Source organism: Crotalus tigris, unplaced genomic scaffold (genome assembly GCF_016545835.1).
Source record: "Crotalus tigris isolate CLP2741 ecotype Arizona unplaced genomic scaffold, ASM1654583v1 scf7180000017571.3126492, whole genome shotgun sequence".
NCBI lineage: Eukaryota > Metazoa > Chordata > Lepidosauria > Squamata > Viperidae > Crotalus > Crotalus tigris.
The window spans coordinates 1995639-2017120 of record NW_024096482.1 but is presented as its reverse complement, the minus strand read 5'-3'; the positions used below and the strand labels follow the sequence as shown (position 1 = coordinate 2017120).

The following is a 21482-nucleotide window of genomic DNA, read 5'->3' as shown; positions in this document are numbered from 1 at the left end:
CTTCAAATTACAAGTACAAACTACAGATTTCAGTATTGTATAATCTGACATTGCCAATCACTTGATAATTGATTAAATTGCTAGTTGGGATTGGAGTATATGGGATGTCAGTACCTTTGGTGGAGGAAAGTTGACCCATAAAGGAGGATATTTGTAGCTCAGAGTTGCAATGAGGGGTCGTTGGTGTTCTCTGAACTTGGTTGCTTTCTTTTCTTGTGTTCTTGCAGACACTTCATTATTCAAACTAGGTAACATCATCAGTGCACTGCAAGAAAATGACCCAGCTTAGAGAGCCCCAAGAACATTGACCCGTTTTGACATTCTTTCACAAAACCCTGAAGATCTGATTTGGCCAACGGGCCTGGGAATTGATAGATTGAGGGCTGTCACCAATGGGGTAGAAGTTTATTGCTATTTTTTTTATATGGGGTTTTTATTTTTGTAAGCAGCCTGGAGTCACTAAGAGTCAGTTGGGCAGCCATATAGATTTTCTTAAATAAATAAACATGTCACATCAAATAAGGTATGAGTATTACCTTGAAAGAAAAAACAATAATGGATGTTTCCAACTATTAGAAAACTTGCTTTGTAAATCAGCCCATAGTAGAATTAATCTACATTGGGACAGTCATATTACCCGGGACTAGTTCTGTTAATAGTTAGGAATTGCTGCTGAAATGTTGTCAAGGGGGTCTTTTACCACTCTTTGACCATAGCATATAAATACTATGTCTATATAAAATGCTTTGCAGAATGTATTTATTTATTTTATTTTTAAGCAAATTTATATTTTTATAAGATTGCTCAACTCATTTTCAATGAGTGAGGATAAAACCCATAAAAACCAACGCCACCCCCACCCCTGACATCTCAAGACAGAGGACACTTGCTTAGACCTTCACAAATTGTATCTTGTAGAGCTAAAGAGATAGCCTGTAATCCACATTCTGTACCTACTTTGCAGTCTCAAGCAGATTAGCAAAAACAAGAACAAACCATATTTAGTGAGTTGGTGGAGGACTAGTATGCACTAGGCACAGCAGTTTCTGCAATGAAATATGATGATACCAAAGCGATAAATGTACAGTGATGTAAATATACAAATGCTGCCCTTATATAGTTGCATCAGGACATCTGCTGCAACTACATAAGTTGTGGCATTTGCATGACTGCATCATCTTGTTTCGTCCATGGATAATCATGATTGGGTACAGAGTTTTGCCTCTTAATAGCAAACTAAGTTGATAAGATGTAAATGCCAAAGAACGTTTCAGTGTTTTGCTCAAATCCGCATATAGCATACGAGCTTGTCAGTACATATACTCCTCATCTAGTGGCCACAATTGGCACCAGCAATTTGCTTGTTAAATGATGCCGTCACAACATAAAACATCACAATTTTACAATTTTATTTCAGCTTTCCTTTTCTTTAGAGACCTGCAAAGGTTGAAAATGTGGGTATCAGTGACAAAGTTACCTTTTCATCACTGTCATAACTGGAATGGTTAACATCAGAGGCAGTCACTAAATGAAGACTACCTGTGCTGAGACTCTAAGGATCTGAGAAATTCCAAATTTTGTATTTTGTTAATTATATTTTAAAATCTGCAGTATTCTTTATAATTTCTACAGTGATGTTATAATCAATAAAGTGCTAGACTTGAAGACAGGACATCAGAATTCATATTACTATTAGATATGAAGACTGCTGACTTGCCTTTAGTAAAATTAAGGGATAAAAAACTGTATGTATTGGTATGTTAAGCTATGCTTTCTGGGAGAAAAGATAGTACAGTTTGTAAATCTTGTAAAAATGCAGTTTTAATTCAAATTTCAGTGTGCTCCTCAGTATTTGTATCCATAAAGCAAGAACATCTTTTAGTGGGATTGTATGGCAAGGACAGAGGACAGTTGTGCTACCCAGGAACAGATGGATCACTGAATGAGTGAATGAGTACTGTCAAGTCAGTATTAACTACCTAGATAGTTTCCAGAATAATTTGCCTTCAGACTGGCCTTTTAACCCTTTCATGGTATATTCACTGCTGTTGTAACTGAATCCATCACTTGTCACTGGTCATTCTCTTTTTTTCCTTTAACTTTTCATAATTATTTATTTCCACATAATGATATGTCCAAACATTACACAAGTTTAATAAAAGCAATTTAAAAAGGATAATGTAAAGTTAGGGCAGAGTATTTACTATTATTAATGCTAGTACTGCTGTCTAAGCAGAGCTCAGTCAATCCCTAATTCTGATGTGTTATAAGGAATGAAGTAAGTAGTAATATTGAAGAGCACAAATGATAAGAAAATCTAATTAAAGTAACAATTCATAATTGAGCCTATTCATAGCCAGTAAGGTCAGCATATGTTCAGTGTGCTTATGTGTATCTCATTGGGGTATCCAGCAAGTTATCTTATAAACAAAGGTCAGACATGTTTACAAAGTATTATAAAGATAAAGTTATTTATTTCTACTTTATCTTGGATATGACAAATCCAATCAGTTGTCACCAGTGCTGTTCATCAGCTTTAAGACAGAGTATCTTTTACCAGCTAAGGCAAGTTATATCTGTTCAGAGATTCCCCAGCCTCAGTTACTCATGCTTTCAGCACTTTATTCTAATGTAAGATTACCTTTGACAAAGGTCTGCACATAATTACTAATTAGGTTTTGTTTTTTTGTATTTGCTGTTCTTTCCAATTCGGTTAAAAGTGATGTTACTACTACGGGTCCCCAACTGCAAGGCTGCAGCCTGTTTGGAACTGGTTCGTGCAAGCGGCAGGCAAACATGCTTGCATGTGCAGCTCCACTTAGGTGAGCAGTGCGTGTGCAAAGTTCCATTTGTGCAAAGAGCGGGTACGTGCACCTGCCACTTGCGCAATTGGAGCTGCACACACTCGCATTGGAACCTGCTGCTTGCACAGAATCATCTCATCTACCCCCTGCCACCACTGGTCCGCAAAGCTAGAAAAGTTGGGGACTGCTATGTTACTACCACTATTACCACTAATAACAAGAAGAGAATTGGTGTTAAACTTTTACCATATCTTGACCATCAGTAGTTATTGAATAACTGCTTGTTTTCCATATACAAGTCCTCAAAATCAGAACTTGAAGGGTGTCCTGTTTACCATCTGATATGAGGGAGGTGGGCTATCAAAAAGAATATATACTTGTTTAGTAGCACATTAGCCTTGAAAATTCTTAAGAGTTCAGTTAACACATACCTTTCTCTTTGTTTCACGCTCTAAGAACTTTTATTGATGTAAGTTCTCTAATTTTAAATTAATGTTATTTTTTGTTGATTAGAACAATACTTTACTATTGTTTTTAGATTTTAATTTTAACATGAGATTGTGACTCAAAAGACATATATGTGTAAATAAAACTATTATTGCTTAGCTATTTCTAGCAACAGCTAAATTTTGTATTTCTTCCTTCTCTCCCTCCCTCTGTCTTTCTCTCTCTCCCTCTCCTTCCTGCCTTCCCTCCCTTGCAGTCTTTCTGGAAAATCTTTGAATGCTGGAAAAGAAGTAAAGGGAAAATTGTGATTGAACAAAGTAATTGTTCTGAAGCAATAACAATGGAAGAATCATATACATAAGATGGTAGATATGTTTTCCATTCCTGTCCAAATATGAAAGTTTGGACGCCTGAACCTTTCATGATGAGATGATATTCTTGTTCTAAGCAATATGTGTTGCCTCATCTCCATCTATGCTATTGGCTTTACTTTTTCCTCCCCTTTGTCTGTCTGCTTTAATTCAAAGCTTACTGAGTTGTAAAGCAGGAATCTGCTGTGCTTAGAAAGATAGAAAGATAGATCAGCACTCTGACTCTAGGATGTTAAAGGGTACCAAAGCTATCAACTACTTAGGGCTATCTAGCACCATTGTTTATCAAAAAACAAAAACAAAAAAACCTTGGTGCTTAATGGAAATGAAGTTGATATTAAATAAGCTATCTGTGCAAGGTCATAGAGTTAATTAAGCTATTCTGTATAACTTATAAATAATTAGGTCTTGAGAAAACTTGAGAATTTCCATTTTAGAACAATAAAAAAGATAGGATGGAATACTTGCCATCCCCAAACTTGACATACTGTTTTTGCTGAACATTCTGGCTCACAAGTGTACTTTTATATACTTCCCAATTTTTTTTCATGTAGGATTTGGGTTTTTTTTTTTTTTTGCCAATGGGAACAGCTGAACATACATTGACTACCGCCCCTTGACTATTTACATCCACATTTTTTTTTATTTTTTACTCCCCCAAATGCCAGAATCTTAAGAGAATGACAAAGTCCAGATTAATTTTGCTTGTCAGGAAAGATCAAGCTAGAGATCCTCATTCAAATTTTAACTCTAAATCAGTGGTTCTCAACCTTTCTAATGCCGTGACCCCATAATACAGTTCCCCATGTTGTGGTGACCCCCAAGTGGGTGTGGCCACCAATAAGAAGGAGTAGGACAGCTAGGGAAAAGGGAAAAAAATGGCAGACAGCGTGGTTTGGCGACCCCCGTGAAATGGTCATTCGACCCCAAATGGGGTCCCGACCCACAGGTTGAGAACCACTGCTCTAAATGAACCATTTATAAGCATGCCCTGATTTGCTTAACAGCTCTTTCTGAGTACAAGTGAGTACAGTTGGGAGGATGCAGTAGCACATTTGCTCCTTCAAAAGTCAGCCATTCTGGGTGACCCAGGTAATTTTAGGAGAATTTTCACTAGATTTCCCTCAGATTTTGACCACCTTTACATGATATAAAGTAATAGATATCTGTTGGAGATCTAACTGGTGTTTAATATCTGTATTCAGTTTGTGTTGTTGATATAACCAATGCCAAGAAATGTGGGGAGAGAACTGGGAGCTGTGGTTTACCTCCCACTTTGCTTTAGGTTCATTCAATGGCAATCCAAAACCACTCAGACTTTTCATTGCCAGAGTTCAGAAGTTTCACATTAAACCTTGTTCAGATACAATATCATGAAATTTGAAACTTTGATTGTTAGGAAATTCTGGAGCAGAATAGTTGGCTGTCTGAGAAAAGAAATAACTTCATTTAGAGTAAATTGGATGCAGGTAAACAGCTTAACCATAGAAGAAGACACATTCCCTAGAGCTGCAACAAAATCCACCTCAATCAAACAATAAAGATTTATTGAAGAAAATATAAACATAACAATGAAGGAAAAATCCGAGTATAATTATAAAGTAAATAAAATCTTATACTGGAAGAGTGTTCTACTTAACTCTAGATAAAGTAATAAATTATTCTATGCCAGTAGATCTCATCTTTAAATAGAATCTTGTGTATCTGCTTTATTTGATGCAGAGAATCAATCAAAAATTCTGGCTGTTCACAGGAACAAAGAAACAAGAACAAAGCATTTTGCAAAGCTTTGTGTTCAGTTCAGGTGATAACAATAGAAATAGCATTTAGACTTATATACCGCTTCACAGTGCTTTGCAGCCCTCTCTAAGCAGTTTACAGAGTGAGCATATTGGATCCTCATTTTACTGACCTCGGAAGACTGAGTCAGGCTTGAGCCAGTAAGATTCGAACTCTTGGCTATGGGCAGAGTTAACTTGCAATATTGGATTCTAACCTCTGCACCATCCAAGCATCCTGTGTCCACTGGGGAATAGAGTACAGGTAGTCCTCGACTTACTGCCACAATTGAGCCCAAAATTTTGTGTTGCTAAGCAAGACAATTGTTAAGTGAATTTTGCCCCATTTTGTGACCTTTCTTGCTACAGTTACTAAGTGAATCACTATAGTGTTAAATTAGTAACATGATTGTTAAGTGAATCTGGCCTCCCCATTGCCTTTCCTTGTCAGAAGGTCACAAATGTGACTCCAGGACACTGCAACTATCATAAATCTGAGCCAGGTGCCAAGCGTCTGAATTTTGATCATATGAGCGTGTGGATGCTGCAACGGTCGTAAGTGTGAAAAACAGTCATAAGTCATTTTTTTTCAGTGCTGTTGTAACTTTGAACAGTTACTAAGTAAAATGTAAATCGAGGACTACCTGTATAGAGACAGAAGAAGAGCCATTTGTGGGGCTTTTATTCTCAAAGTTTACCTAGGCAGATGAGAATGAGTCTTGTTCATTTGCAGAGGTGGCTGGGACATGACTAGAGGAAGGTATAAATTGGAGCATTCTCTTAGTCAGCTTAAAAGGCCAGCCAGGACCAGACTGCATTCCAGAAGCATTAAAGGAAATTGCACAAACTACCTGACAGTTTCATGCTGCCAGTAGTTGATTCACAATACACTTGATTGTGATCACAATATAAGTAAGCTATTTAAGATTTTTTTAAAAAAGGTTTTTAATGTCAGTTAAAGGTATTTTGTATGCCTGCCAAAAAAGACATACAGTATGATAAATATCTAAGTCTAGAATTTATTTTTCATGTCTTGATTAATTTTTTTTTTAAATGGAAAAGCAGTAGGAGCAATTAAGATGAATTTATAATGCCTCCCCTGATTTATTTTATTTTGGTGGCTTATACTTGTACGTACCAATTCTCAAATTGATTAAAACCTGATTTTAGTATGTTGTTTACGCTAACAAAAATGTGAAATAATATTCAGACTAATTGAAACTTGTATTATATGTCTATATTACTGACTGGCACAATATTTTCCCCTAAGCTACATTTCAAATGTGAATATTTATCTACAAAATGCACTCAGCAATAGGTTCTTAGTATAACATGACAAACTTACTTTTCTTTTTATCAGCTTTAAACAGTGGATTTTTCATTTTGCATTAGTTTTGTAATAGATGAAAAGATTATAAGTATGATTCTCATAAATATAGGACATAATTTTATGTGTTCCAAGTTCTTTGACAGGTGCAAAGGATTTGGGGAAAGATGGTGTCATTAGCAGCTATTCCCTTCATCTGGTTAATTTATTAAGCCTAAATTTTTCAGCATAAATTTCCTGATAAGTCATTGTGCTCCCTGTTCAGCAACTTATTTCACATTCAGTTTATAATTCTTAAAAACATCCTCCAAAGTTACTTTATAAGCATCTTCAGCTATATATGTAATTCTAAATTGTTAGTGGATATATCTATTCTTTGTGCTGATTACAGACACAAATCACCATGAATTGTATCTTGTCTTTAATATCTTGCAAAAAAAAATCTTATGCACATGTTGAAGTTTATTGTATGGAAAAAAAATCAGGAAATAATCTCATTCTGATTATTGCAACTAGATTCATCTAATAAAAAGGACATTATTTAGCTCTTTGACCCAATTTTTCTCAACCTTGGCAACCTGAAGGTGTTCCATAGCCAACATTCTGGGAGCTGAAATCCACACGTCTTCAAGTTGCCACGATTGAGAAACACTAGTTTTGTCTAACATTTTTGGAGGTGTCAGATGAAGAGTGTCCCATTCAGCAATAGCCACATAGTGAGGTGGGGTAAAGATGGTGGGTATGGCATCATGATCTAGAGTCATAGATGTGAGACTATATATTTACTAAGTAAAATCTAAGGCTGTCTCTTCTTTGGGTGAATTGAAGTTGTAAATATGTACCCAGAGGGCTACACTTGGATCACAGTTCTGCATCAACTATTTTGCAGATTTTGACCCCTTCCTTTCTATGCTCATGGTTCTGTTATCACCAGCTTATGTTATGCTTATTGGATCGTAACAGGCAACTGTCACCTGGAAAAAGTAGAGATGTTTTTGCAAAACATTCCAAATAAGGGCAATCCAAGGGGAGAAAAATGTTTTGCTAGGCAATATGAATGGATGGGTGGGACAGAATTAGAGAGTGCAAAAAGGGGATCTGGCCATTTGGAAATCCAAAGATGAATGAGAGTCATGATTCTTTGATGAGTATCTACTTTTGAAAAGGTATCTTTCTTTTGATCGAGCATATGTTTACTTATGCAAACATATGGTAAAGGAATGAAATTATTTGGATTGAAACTGAAGCAAGACTGCTGGAAATAGTATTCTGAAGATTGGTTCCAGAATAACAGCAGTGTGTCAAAGAGCTGAAATGTAAAAAATGTTATCAGTGTTAGCATCCAAGAAAAATATGGCTAACAGCTAGCCTGAATCTGCTTTTTTCATTTCACTAGTTCCATTTCTGCCTAAAGAGCAACAGAAAGCAAGCCTAACTGCTTCCTCCAATGGCAGACTTTTGGAGCTAACTGCCATGGTATCTTCTCTCAATAATTTCTTCTGCAGGCTAACCATCCTTTCTGTAATTGTTTCTCATATAACTTGGTTTTTAGTCTTTTTACCATCTTAGCAGTCTTCCTGATTTTGTTTTATTTCTTTAATAATGAACAGATGAAAAATTATTGTAACAGAAATTTTATTATTTAAAAGAACACTGAAGCACATGTTTTTAATTGTAAAACATATATTTTGCACACTTTCATCACATCTGTTCCATTGTACAGAATTTTTAAGCTATTGCTTCCAGCAAAGACATTCAGGTTAAAATGAAGTCATATCTTGATGTCCTCTGTGCATATTTATTATTGCTTGTTTTTCAATGATCTGAAATTTAGGGAAAGTGTTTTTTCAGGACATTAATGTTCAATAATTTTGGAGTGCAAAAAAAGAACAATAACTGCATGAATCCACTTGTAGTATCTAACAGTTTTGTGATTTGGACCTGGTGATTTGTCTCAATATTACTGTAACTGTCAAAACCAAATACGTAAACTAGATACTGATCTGTATCAGTTTCTGTTCTTGAATGGTGCAGTACATTTTTGAAGGGATTGTGGAGAGTTTGTACCGTAGAACAAAAAGTTGGACTTTCCAAGCTATAATAGTTGAAAGTGAGATGGCATACCATCTTGAACCATTTAATGTAAGCATTCTTCCTAAGAAAAGAAAGTAGTTTTAAAAAATGATTATATTTTAAATTTGTCATAACATTAAGAATTTTATTAAGATCCCATAGCAAAGCAATGCTAACCTTACCTGGGTCTGAAAACCCTTATCAGCTACACACTGATAAATCAAATATAAGAAGTTAGCTTTACTTTTCTGGGAAGAGAACTGCTGTAAAGAATAATATTTACTGAATTAGTCAAGACAGAACATTATTTGCAACAAGGAAGGGAAAAGTATGGCTCCAGGATATCTGAGGAGCCATCTCACCCCAATGGGACTAGGCCAGCGGAAGAGGCCAGCTATGGATCCCATCTGCTAAGAAATTTCAGTGGGTGGAATCAAGAAGAGCCCTGGAGATTACTCTACCACTTAGATGAGAACTACTCCCATCTTTTGGCCTTCTCGAAGGATATTACAATTTAGTTTTGCCAGTTGGTTTGATGCCCTGAGGAGGGGCACTCATTGCTGGAGGTGGTTGACAGAGTAAGAAGACCTAATTTACATGGCACCTGTCTCTTGGTCCTGTTTTTTTTTTTTTTTGTATAGTTTTAAATTTTCAATTTGCATAGTTTTAATATCTTAATTATTTTTATTTATCTTTTTATGATCTGTAGAGAGTCACCTTATCGGGGAGATGAATGGCATATAAATTTAAATAAATGCATAATACATGGAATGTCATTAAGAAAGGACAGGTAAAGTTTTTTGCATCGTAGCTTCCCCTAGCCTGTACTCTTCTGTGATTTTCAACTTAGAATAGTTGGTCTCTGCATAGTTCTTATAGATTCATATTTTGAAAGTAGATTTTCTATGGTAAATGGGACAACAGTCTTAAGTCCCCCTAGTTCCAGCAGAAGAGGCCTGTTACAGTTTCTGTTGTCTAGGAAGCTCTGTTGTCTAGGGAGTTGTGGTGCCCTGCATTGTGGAATCTTCTCCCAACACTCCTTTAGCGATAGGATTCTTTATGATAGCCATTTTTGAAGATATGATCTATACCAGGGGTCCTCAACCGTGGCAACTTTAAGACTTGTGGACTTCAACTCCCAGAATTTCTCAGCCAGCAAAGCAAAGCTGGCTGAGGAATTCTGGGAATTGAAGTCCACAAGTCTTAAAGTTGCCAAGGTTGAGGACCCCTGATCTATACCTTTTAAAAACAATGTAGATATAGTCCTCAGCTTACAACTGCAATTGGAACCAGTATTTCAGTCACTAAGTGATGCAGCTTAAAGAAGTCATCACGTGACTGGATCCAATTTTACAACCATTTTTACCACCATCATTAAACTAATTGCTGTTGTCCTTAAGCTATGTGGTCATCACACAATCATTAAGTGAATCGGCTTCCCCAATTGATTTTGCTTGCCAGATGCCTGCTGGGAGGTCACAAATTGCAATCGCATGATCACAAGAGGCCTAAATTGTGATCACGTGATTATGGTGGTAATGTCATGGTTGTAATTGTGAGTCACTTTTTCAAGGTCATCATAGCTTTGAATAATCTTTAAATGAACAATGGTAAATCAAGGACTATCTATATAGAGAATGTGAAAATAATGTCTAATCACTTCTTTATCAGCACTTGTAGTGAATATTTTACAAACTTAGGACACTTCCAAAGTCAATGAGCTCACTCAATATTTACTTTTATAGTATCACCTAGTGTAGTGTAACACAAGGACTTTCCAATTGAGTTCTAGGAGTCTTGGAAATCCTGATGCTATTTAGAAATTTTGGCAACCACTGTATCTCACCGTACTCTTATGAACTGACTCTGTGAAACAGATTCCGCAGCAATCTGAAAGAGCTTATTCAGCAAATTCTCTTGGAAAGTTTTAAAAGGTTTAAAGCAACTGCTCTAGCAAGCTAACTTATACAATGCTCATGTATTCTACTTGTAGGATTCAGGAAGCACTTTAGCTTAGTTTTGTGGTAGCTGCATCTTTTTTTAATCCAGTACGTAAGATGACCCTGCTTGGAGCTAGTGATTAAAATCCTACGATGGCTAATTAATGTTAAAATAGCTTCAACATAAGGCTGGTTTGAGGAGACATTAATTTTAGAATTACCTTTCAGAGTTGCCTTTCTTGCAGTCCCAGCATGCCTTAATCTCTGACACAGACTCCAGAGGGATGGAGACTTCTGAAGCACCATTGATTTACGTTGGGATGTTTATGGCCACTGTTTTAAAAAAATAGATTGAGGGAACCTGGGATAAATGTTTGATCTGCATGTCTTTCTGAATTTGGAGATGTACAAATTTAGCTGCAGACTTAGATATACTAAAATGTGTGTAGCACTTAACATTTTTAATGGCTTATCTGAAAATAAATTGAACAGAACTGTGAGAACATATCCAAAGCATGGATATATGTTTCAGATTATTGTGCAATTACAATGTGATTTTAAATCAGCTGGGTAAGGAATTCTGGGAGTTGAAGTCCACAAGCCTTAAAGTTGCCAAGGTTGGAAACCCCTGTGGTTATTCAAATTTGATATTATTTATTTCAAATGAGTCTATGAGTACAAAGGTTGTTGGTTTGAAGTCTGTTTAAGCAAACAAGAGAATTCCAAGGAGTGGTTCAAAATATATCTAGCCATACCAAATGTTCTCAGTGAAAAAATAATTCTTATTTGGTTAATAAACAAGCTTGGATGATATTTTGTTCGCTTTTACTTAATTTTTGTCCTTATTCTTAAATACAGATAAAACATTACAGTATGTGGAGAGATAATATCTTAGATTGATAACTATAATATTTACCTACTATTTTGAAAGAGGAAAGCTATTCCAGTTCAAGCGTATCTTAAATTCAAGGCAAAACAGATGTTTGAATTGCTTAATTTTTCTAGTTTATTTAATCAAATCAGACATAGGTTATAATATATAATATATAGCTGCAGTATAGCACTTAAAAATGCCAAGGTGTAATCAATCAGACCGGTCTGTCTGAAAAACTTCAAAGATAGATAGATAGATGGATGGATGGATGGATGGATGGATGGATGGATGGATGGATGGATAGATAGATAGATAGATAGATAGATAGATAGATAGATAGATAGATAGATAGATAGTCTATTTCATATAGTGTCAGAACCATTCATAATTTCTGTAGAAACTAGTAATAACCTTTAATCTATTTATCATATTTCATTTTTCAATAATTGTTTTGTTTTTGTTATTTTTTATCCAATGTGCAGGAGCCCTTACCAAAGTGAAGGAAAGTAAGCGGCATGTAGAAGAAGGAAAAATGGAAATCCAAAAGGCTGATGGGATTCAGGATCGTTGTAACATTATTTCATTTGCCACTTTGGCGGAGATTCACCATTTCCATAGAATTCGAGTCAGGGACTTCAAATCACAAATGCAGCATTTCTTACAACAGCAAATCATTTTTTTTCAAAAAGTGACCCAAAAGTTAGAAGAAGCTCTTCACAAATATGACAGTGTTTAATGTTGCTTAATTAATAAACTTTACATGGTGGCTATTTTTTGAATTGCAGATGGAATAAACAACAGAGGCAAATGCTGCTCTAATGACCGTTGGCACCTCTCAGGGTGTTTCGCAAAGCTCTTTTTGTAATTGTTCTAAATTCCAGAACTTAATAATTGCATAAGGAGAAAATAATTATGCATACATAGCAGAGACTATACTATACATTGTAACTAAATTATACCCAAAATGCCTACACTACCATCATAATGTCTTCTGAAATAATTATACTATTTGCCTTATTGCTTTTTTGAAATATGGTATTTTAGTGCATATGCTATAGACCTCACACTGTCGGGGTCTTTAAGGAAGTGGGCTAATGCCCACTTCATATGCCTTTTAAAAATTCTCTTTGGTTTGAATTTCTTAAATTCAGCCAATTCTCTGTTTACAAATTTCTATTAGAGCAGCTATGCGATTTTGTGCCTTTAGCATTTTTCATTTTTTTTCTAGTAAATGACATTTTTATGATTGAAGGGTTGGCACATCTGACAGGGCTTGATTTCAAACCTCACAGTGACTCAAAAATAACTAGTTCTGTAACTTGCACACTAGATACTATGAAAAATGTTGGTAAAACAACAACAAAATTTAAAATCATTTTAGATTCTGTGTTGATTAAAAACACTATTTATTATTTTTACCAGAATATTAAGTACACAAGCAACAATGCAGCATTGCTGTATTTTCTTTCTTAATGTGTCAGCATAAGATCTTTCCGTGTAATACATCTTTGGATAGAAACTTGGACCATTTATCTAATAAAAGGATACTGAATTATATCAGTGGGATACGACTAGAAGTTCAGTGAGTAATGCTTGCATGCATGTGTCTGTGGTTTGGAAGATTTTTCTGGCTATTGATTTGTTTGATTCTAAACATGGGCCCACATTGCCAGGAATCATTACTGTTCAGCGAAGTTATTTGTTGGTTAGAAGAAAATACATGTATATGAACGTATCTTATGCTCATGATTCCTGTTCTTTAGAGGGTTAAGTGTTAATTGAGGCCTTGAAACAATGAGAAAAGGTATTTTACTTAACTTCATTTTCTCAAATCTATAACTTTCATACCTTCTATCACTTTACTTCTCATTTTAATAGTAGCTGAGAGAAGTCTTTAGAATCAACCTATTTCTGTATTGTTAGAATGCTTTCTGAATGTGTTCTGGAACCTGATACATCCACTAGGTTTTAGTAAATCAATTTAATTAGAGCCCTACAAGTTTGTTTATACTAGTCTGTTAATCTACTGCAATACAAAATTTTTTTAAAAAGAATTTACTGAATAATATATCCAATTCAACTCACTTGAAGAATAACATCTAGTTATTTCCCTACTGCATAGATATGGCATATTTAAATTGGTTGTAAATTTAGAAAAATGATATTCTCCTGGATTGATCCTGTCCAGATGTACATCTGCATATAGTTGGAGAAAAAAATTCACACCATACATTGAAGTTGCTCCAGTCTTCCTGCTTGAAGTTTCAGTAGCAACATAACAATATACAAGCATGGAGATTGGTGGCCTGGGCCCAAATATTTTTTTTATTTTAAAACTTTTTTAAGGAGAGTAAGCCTTTATATTTTTATTCCAGCATTTTAAAATATAATTGGTAAAATTCTAGAAAAATACCTAGCTAATTATGCAGAATCAAGATAACTTTGACTTTCTGCATGTTGACTAAAACATGTAATTTTATGCTGATTATAAAAAATGTTAAGACTTTCTTAAGTTAAGCTTGACTCCTGTTGATTGAATCTATGAAGTTTGTTAACAGTGCCATTGCATCACTTTTAGTTTTGTTTGTTTGTTTTGTTTACATCTGTACCTGGCCAACTGCTCTGAATTTTTCAGATAATCTTCATTTCCAGAGAAAGAACTAGCCAACTGAAAATGGCTCTACGAAAAAGTGGAGCCAACGACCAGAGTGGAATGAAGAGCCAGTGAATAGACTGGCTATTTGTAATTCCTCTGTGGACAAGGAGAGGACTTGGGATCAGTCACAAAGACTACAAAGAGTTGTTCCCTGTGAGGTGATTGCAACACAGTGGTCAGGCTTAGAGTTCTGGGAGATGGGGCAAGTCACTTTGCTCAAACCACAGTTGATGCCTTTCAAAGGAAACTGAGTTTGTGACATTCCTTTTTTAATCACATTCAAAAATACTTTATTAACTACTTTTCAGCAGTGAGGTATTGAGGGACTTTCTCAAATATTTCTGCTGCTCTTCTGTTTCCGTTGTCTTTTTATTTGCTGAAATGTATTTTCAAAAAATTGAATTAAAAAAAGTTCTTCAAGGAGGGGCAGTCAGATAATGGGGAAAGATTTTGCCTTGTTTTTAATTTCCCTCAATAAAGTAATATGAATATGGAATGTATGAAGTAGGAATCATATTAGCACAAATGAACAAGTGTTGCAGTTTTACTTGTCCAAGAAAATGGTGTCTGGTCCCAGCATTCTAGATATATATACGCATTCTATATTGTGCTTGTCTAAATACAAAAGCTTATGTAGCTTTTTTTGGGGGGGGAGAAAATATAGCAGTTCTTATTCTCCCAGATTCTCATTCTTCCTGATGCTAATCATTAAGGAAGTGAAGCATTTTGATTAAAGACAACAGTGAAACTCATCAGTAATTCCTACAGTCTCATTGAAGGGCTTGTCATGTGAATATCTTCCATAGATAAATTCAGATGTATATGTCTATACCAACTAATACATAAATATGCAAAGCAGATTTAAAATCTGCCAGTTGAAGTTCCACCCCCGTTTGTGAGCATTGTATGCATAGGGGAGTTGGGCCACTGATTGCGCAATGTTTGCCATCACCTTGACTGGTCACCACTACATCAAAACAATATCCTCAGCCACCACTATTGCCAATGTTTTTAAATGTAGAGAGATATTGTATATCATTTTAAAAACATTGGTAATAGTGATGGCTGAGGATATTGCATATCTCTTTGCCTCAATATGAAAAGATGTCTGTGTTACAATTTTAAAAGGCCAAACTATCGATATAGATTTATGGCAAAGAAAACATTTTTTATTTTTTTTACTAAAACAAATATGCTAATTTTATATGTGAATTTGTTCATGAACAACTTTAAACTGTAATTGTTTTGTTTTAGTATGATATATGGCCTTACTCTATTAGAATAGGATTATGTGTTTGAATTAGGTGATTCTGAATTGTTCTACAAATCATCATCATCATTAGGGCTTATGCAGAGCACATTGAGCAGCAAGTGTTTTCCAGCAGTTTTGATCATTCACGGTATCTTTGGCATCGTCCCAAGGGACATTAATAATTTTAAGATCTTAAGTGTTTGGCGCCAAGTTTTCCAAGGCCAGCCTTGTTTTCTTTTTCCTGCAGGAGGTATCCAACATAGTACAATTTTTGGATGCTGGGTTTTAGGCATGTGTTAAGATATTGCCAACAAGCCGCACACAATGTTAATACACATTTCTAAACTTGATCTTTGTAGTATCTCTTCGTTAGTGATATGGTCATTATGTGAGACACAGAGAATTCGTCTCAAGTGGCATTGTTGGAAAACATTTAACCATTTAATCATCTTAGTTGTATACTTCCATGTTTCACAAGCATATATTGCAGTTGGTATCACAACACTTGAAAAGTTTTATCTTTGTGGTAATATATTAATGGCTGCTGTAGACCAAATTGGATGCATGCGTTGAAACACGACTGCTGCCATTCCAATTCGATGGTTAATGTCCTTATCTGTACCTCCATCAGTAAACATAATGCTACCAAGATAAATACATTTATGTTCTACAAATTATGGTTTAAAATGCTTGATATTATCTGAGAACTACATCAGTCCATTCAGATGAAAGAAAGGCATCACCTGATCTGAAGATCTGAAATGACAGTGAAATAACTATGAAGAACAGGTTAGAAGGCAATATAGCACATGAGTAAAAAAAAAAAAAAAAAAAACTTCCCTTGAATTTTATGGTAATAGTTTGGTAACTATTGCTCAAGTATTTCAAATGACTCTTTAAGTTACATATTTGTGTAACTTAAGAAATAATTTAAACAATTGTTTGGAAGTACTGATCTGATTTGTTGCTGTTAATATATTAAATAATCTTTGTCACTGGATTTTTTTTTCAGAAACTAGATGTTATATGCATTTAGAATTGATAAGGAGATAAATGGGAATACGTATGCAGGATATTTACTTAGTTTTGGAATAGGAAGGTATATAACTGCATTTCTCAATTGCTGCTACTTTCAGTAGAATTCTTTAAAATACCAGTAACCACAGGCTAACCCTTGTCCAGAACTTCTTGTTTCTTTTCATGGTAAATGATCAACTTTCCATACTGAGTTTTTTCTCCCCCTAAACATTTAGTGTTGTAGTTTGTTTATTTTTAACTTATAATGATGGGTGAATCCACTCATTATGGTATAGCATTATGTGCAAACCATGACAATTAGTTTTATTCAGTGAACTGTTCTTTAAAAAAATTGTAAAAGCAGCATGATGATAATGCAGTGTTGGATTATTTCTTTTTAATTATTGATTTGTTTCTAAAATATTTACATGGTTGTCAATGTTAGCCTTAACTTTCCACAGTTGCAGTTTAGGGACAAGCGCTCTCAAAATCATAATGTAACATAATATTGTGCACTTAAGCCACCTGAACAATTTTATTTAAGCACATTAACTGGGTTGAATAGTACCTTTAAAGAGTTCTGTTATCAGTCTGTTAAAATTTTCAAATTCTTATCTGTCAGCTTATTTCAGATACGTATTTTTTGTTAGAAACCTTTAGCTTCTAAATATCCTTTTGGTTTAGATTTGTTCAAATAACTTCAGTTCTCAAAATCAAGTGGTAATCAAGAAGCAGTGTTTCTTAAATGTACTCACCTTTTTCTGATATTAGAGTGCAAGACCTAAAAGATGCAGTCTTCAGACATCTAAAGAAGGAGATTCTCTTATATTTTGTCCAGCCTCTCCTTTGAAACTACAATGCTTTCTGTCAAGGAGACAACTTTAAAACTTGAATGCACTATGTTTCTATAAATTAATACAAATATTGATAATAGACTATAGATTGGCCTATTGAACTAGACTGTAATTTTATCATGGTTTGCTGAACAAGCCATAATAACTTGGTTCATGTATAACACCAAGCTATAAAATGTGTCAAACCCTTTTCACTACTAAACCAAAATGAAACAACAGGAGTTACTATGATGTACTGATTAGCCCAAAGTACTACAGTAGTTCTCTTTGAGACTGTGGATTATTTAGGAGACAATTCAATGTGACAAAATGTTTTTTTTCACTTTGCTTTGTAGAATATTGATCTTTGTGTTTTTATTTGACATGGCTGTAGTTGGTACATGCATATTTCATACCTGATTTAGCCCTCAGAATACAATAAAATGACCACACAAATATAAACAAAAATCTAATGCTATGCATGTCTAGTCAAAAGGGATTTTCATCAAATTCAAAGGGATTTTCTTCAAGGAACCAGCATACAACTGCAGCCTGGAATTGAGGCAATTGCATTTTGAAATATCTAGAATACCCTCTAAGAGTCTGTGATCTTCTTGTTATGATCCACCCATAGAAAAGCTGTGTTACTTAATTTTAAATGAATAGTTACCCATCCTGTTCTCTTGGAATGTGGTTAAAGTAAAATAATTCAACTAACATCCATTCACTGATGTCAAGGTTTTTCTATCAGGGTTTCAGATAGTTGAGAAAAGAGGAATTACTGGAAAAAACAAATAGGTCTGGGTAACTCTCAAAGTTCCAGTTTAATTTTGAACACTCCCTAACTAAACTAATTCTAACTTTAAAAAAGAAATCTAACATTATGATATCTTGTGATTTTTTCCTAAAGTTTCTGATCATTAAAAACCAATTGTCCTGCCACTGTACACTTACATAAAATTTTCTGAATATAAAATGTATGCAACAAGAATCAGATTTTATGACACAGTTTGGTTTCCTGCATTCCTCTGTTGGCAGTCCTCCAACTATAAGTTCCTATGTGGAAAAAAATCAGGAAGGTATTGTAGCAGCTTGTTCTCCAATACTCTGATTATTTTCTCCTGTGTTAAATAACAGTCACCAAGAATCACATTTACTGTGCAGTGCTAGTAGAATCAACATTAGGCAGAAGTACTTAGACTTTGAAAATAGTTTCATTCAAATGGAATCCATTATCTCATTTCTTTCATTAGAATACCCCTGCTTTTTTATAATAATGATCTTTGGGTTACCTACTAGTCTAAAGGACACAAGGAATATTTTATATCCTTGTCTGTATTATCATATACACGATTGTGATGGAGGAAGAACACGTCTAGACATGCATATTTAATAAAGGCCAATTCAATTATATTTATGTGTAACTGTTGCACCTAGGTTTTTTTCAAAACTTTACAGGTGCAATAATGTTAGTATTACTATTATCATTTGAGGTCAAAAGATAATCCATATGAAGGTGAATGAAGCTAAATTATATTAAGAACAATTGGATTTATTATATTAATAATTTAATCATTTTAATAATTTAAATCCTTTATTTTTATTCTGTTAATTGAGAGCCTTTTATCAATATACAGTTATTCTACTAGCATAGTGTTGGAAATCTCAGTTCAGAAATATATGTTATCAGTTTCTCAGTTTTTCCCCAAATTGAAATACATTTGGGAAGAATCTTAACCAGACCATATTTTGCCTAGTGGGAATTTTCAGATTAGTTAGGTTGTATTGCTAGTTCCACAAAATAAAAACAACATGAAAAATATTTTATTGGGCAACTTCTAATTTAGGAATATATAGATTTTTTTAGAAATATTTTACAAGTCCAATGAATCATGTTTGTTTCCCAGTTTCATATGTTTCTTACATTAGACGTTCAGATAAAACTGGCTTAATCTGCATCTGATGTTAATGGAATATAAAAAGTGCTGTAATCACTCAATTTCGCAGAATGTTACAAGAATCTACAAGATCTCTATATTGCCTCAGGTTCTTCCTTATCTTTTTTTAGTAGACAGTCTGTTCAGGAGGCAGATAGAATAGCTGTAAGTGTCTTGGAAACATTAGGAGTCCATTGCCTAAAATAATGTAGTCAATTCCACTTCAAAGGAAGGGAAATCAATATGCTTTGTGTTTGCCATTGAATCTCCTGGCAAACTCATACAGAACTATAATATACAGTATCACTTCAAACAGAATTTGCAGGCCATTGGATGCCAATGAGCATGTGAAGCATGCTTGATTTCAGAAAAATAATGTTTTGTATTTAGGCCCTTTTGAATTCTAATTTTTGAGCAAAAAAACTATTGATTGGGGCAGTATAAATGGCATTTGGCATAGTTCTTACTGTGATGATAATACCTCCTAGGTCTCAGGTAGCTGTAATTGCTACCTTTTATTCTAAAACTTTTTTAAAAAATTGTTAATTATCTCTTGAGTTATTTGATGAGAAATGTTATGAACACATTGTAGAATTATCAAAAAGCTTGCCATAATAAAATTATAGCTTTATTACACAAAACCTAAAAGTAACTATTTTGGAGAGATGTAGTGTTTCCTTTTTTCAATTCTCCAAACCTCCAAACCCACATAAAAACCTTGGTTCTGGTCACTTCATATGGCTTCTACACCATATATATTTGCAGCACAATTTGAGATATGAATCCCATATCCATCTCACCTCCTACATTTATATTTCTTCAACTGACTTCAGTTAAACCATCAGGCAAAATTATGATTTGCTGTTCTTTGCTTTAAAGAGTCTCTTCAACAGAACCTTTGATCTCATAAATTAAGGGAGAAAATTATACAAAAGATTGTACATCATGGTCTGTTGTTTTACAATAGCACTTCTATTTAGCCATGTATTGCATTGCTATGAATATAATTTGGGACTTAACTGGGAGCAAATCCCATTAGAGACTTGTTTCTGAACAGATATATAGAATTGCAATATACACCAACTGTTACAGTAACGTAACATATACTTTATAGTCCCAGTCTTAGCTGTAAATATACACCAACTGTTACAGTAACGTAACATATACTTTATAGTCCCAGTCTTAGCTGTAAATAAATCCCATTGAATGGTTATGTATATCACAATACAGAATCACAATATAGCATGTGTGTTTTGTTTCCTTCTTGTCCTCCGGACTGGTAAGGCCAGACGTTATTATCACACTGATTTGCTTTACCCATCATCCTAAACCATAGTTTGCTTAAATATGATTTATTATATCTGTGATATGTTCACATAATACAGTTGTAAGCCATGACTTAGCCACCATAGTTAGATTTATATGAAATACTAAAATATAAATCAATCAACCATATTATTTGTTAATGCAATCAAACTCAGTTTATTAACAATTTGATCAAAGACTTTTTCTCTTAGTAATAAACTTGTCTCAATCTAAAATTATTACGTACCTTATAATATGAAATCACAGTTACCAGTTATTTATCTGGTGTTGGCCTTCATACACATCAAGTTCTTTCTGGGAACCTAGGATTGTGTAATGAACCAGTGAAATACATGTGCAGATTTTTGTCACTGCACAGATTTTCTAAGTACTATCCAAGATTTTCCAGGTATGGTACCCAGTGTGTCAATAACCGTTGGGACCATCATGGCTGATTTGTGCCATAAACTTCCAACTTCAATTTTCAGATCTTGGTACTTTGTTATCTTCTCCAATTCTTTGTCTTCTATTCTACTATCCCCTGGTATTGACACAACAATTATCCACATTTTCTTCTTTTCAACCAAGGTTGAATCTGGTGTGTTATGAACCAAGATTTATCAATTTGTATTTGGAAATCCCACAATATTTTAACCTACTGCTATTTTTTCAAATATATATTCCCACAATTTTAAGTACTGGCATATGATATTTTTACAGATGTTCCAATTTTTACCTTGCATCAATGCTTGTTCTTGGCTGTCTTACATAATTAATCAATGCATAGTTTTCTTCTACAGTCTGCTTGACCTGAAGTAAACTTCTGCGTACATTTTTGTGGGGCAGGTATAATCTATCAATATCACTT

At 34.4% G+C, this 21482-nt stretch overlaps 1 protein-coding gene across 2 annotated transcripts in view; it reads left to right on the top strand.

Annotated features, from left to right (window-relative positions):
• The window catches only part of SNX18 (sorting nexin 18), a 31262-nt gene extending 11289 nt beyond the window's left edge, over window positions 1-19973 (top strand). Inside the window, exons 2-3 of one of the 2 annotated variants that reach the window (XR_005558217.1) lie at window positions 3508-3616; window positions 12097-12233. Coding sequence is in view for 1 of the 2 variants with exons in the window: in XM_039355794.1 (XP_039211728.1) it covers window positions 12097-12350 (254 nt within the window). In the remaining variant the exon portion in view is untranslated. Of the gene's footprint in view, window positions 1-3507; window positions 3617-12096 lie in introns of both variants that reach the window. The other variant, XM_039355794.1, reaches the window with a different exon arrangement.
• Window positions 19974-21482: the final 1509 nt, after the last annotated feature.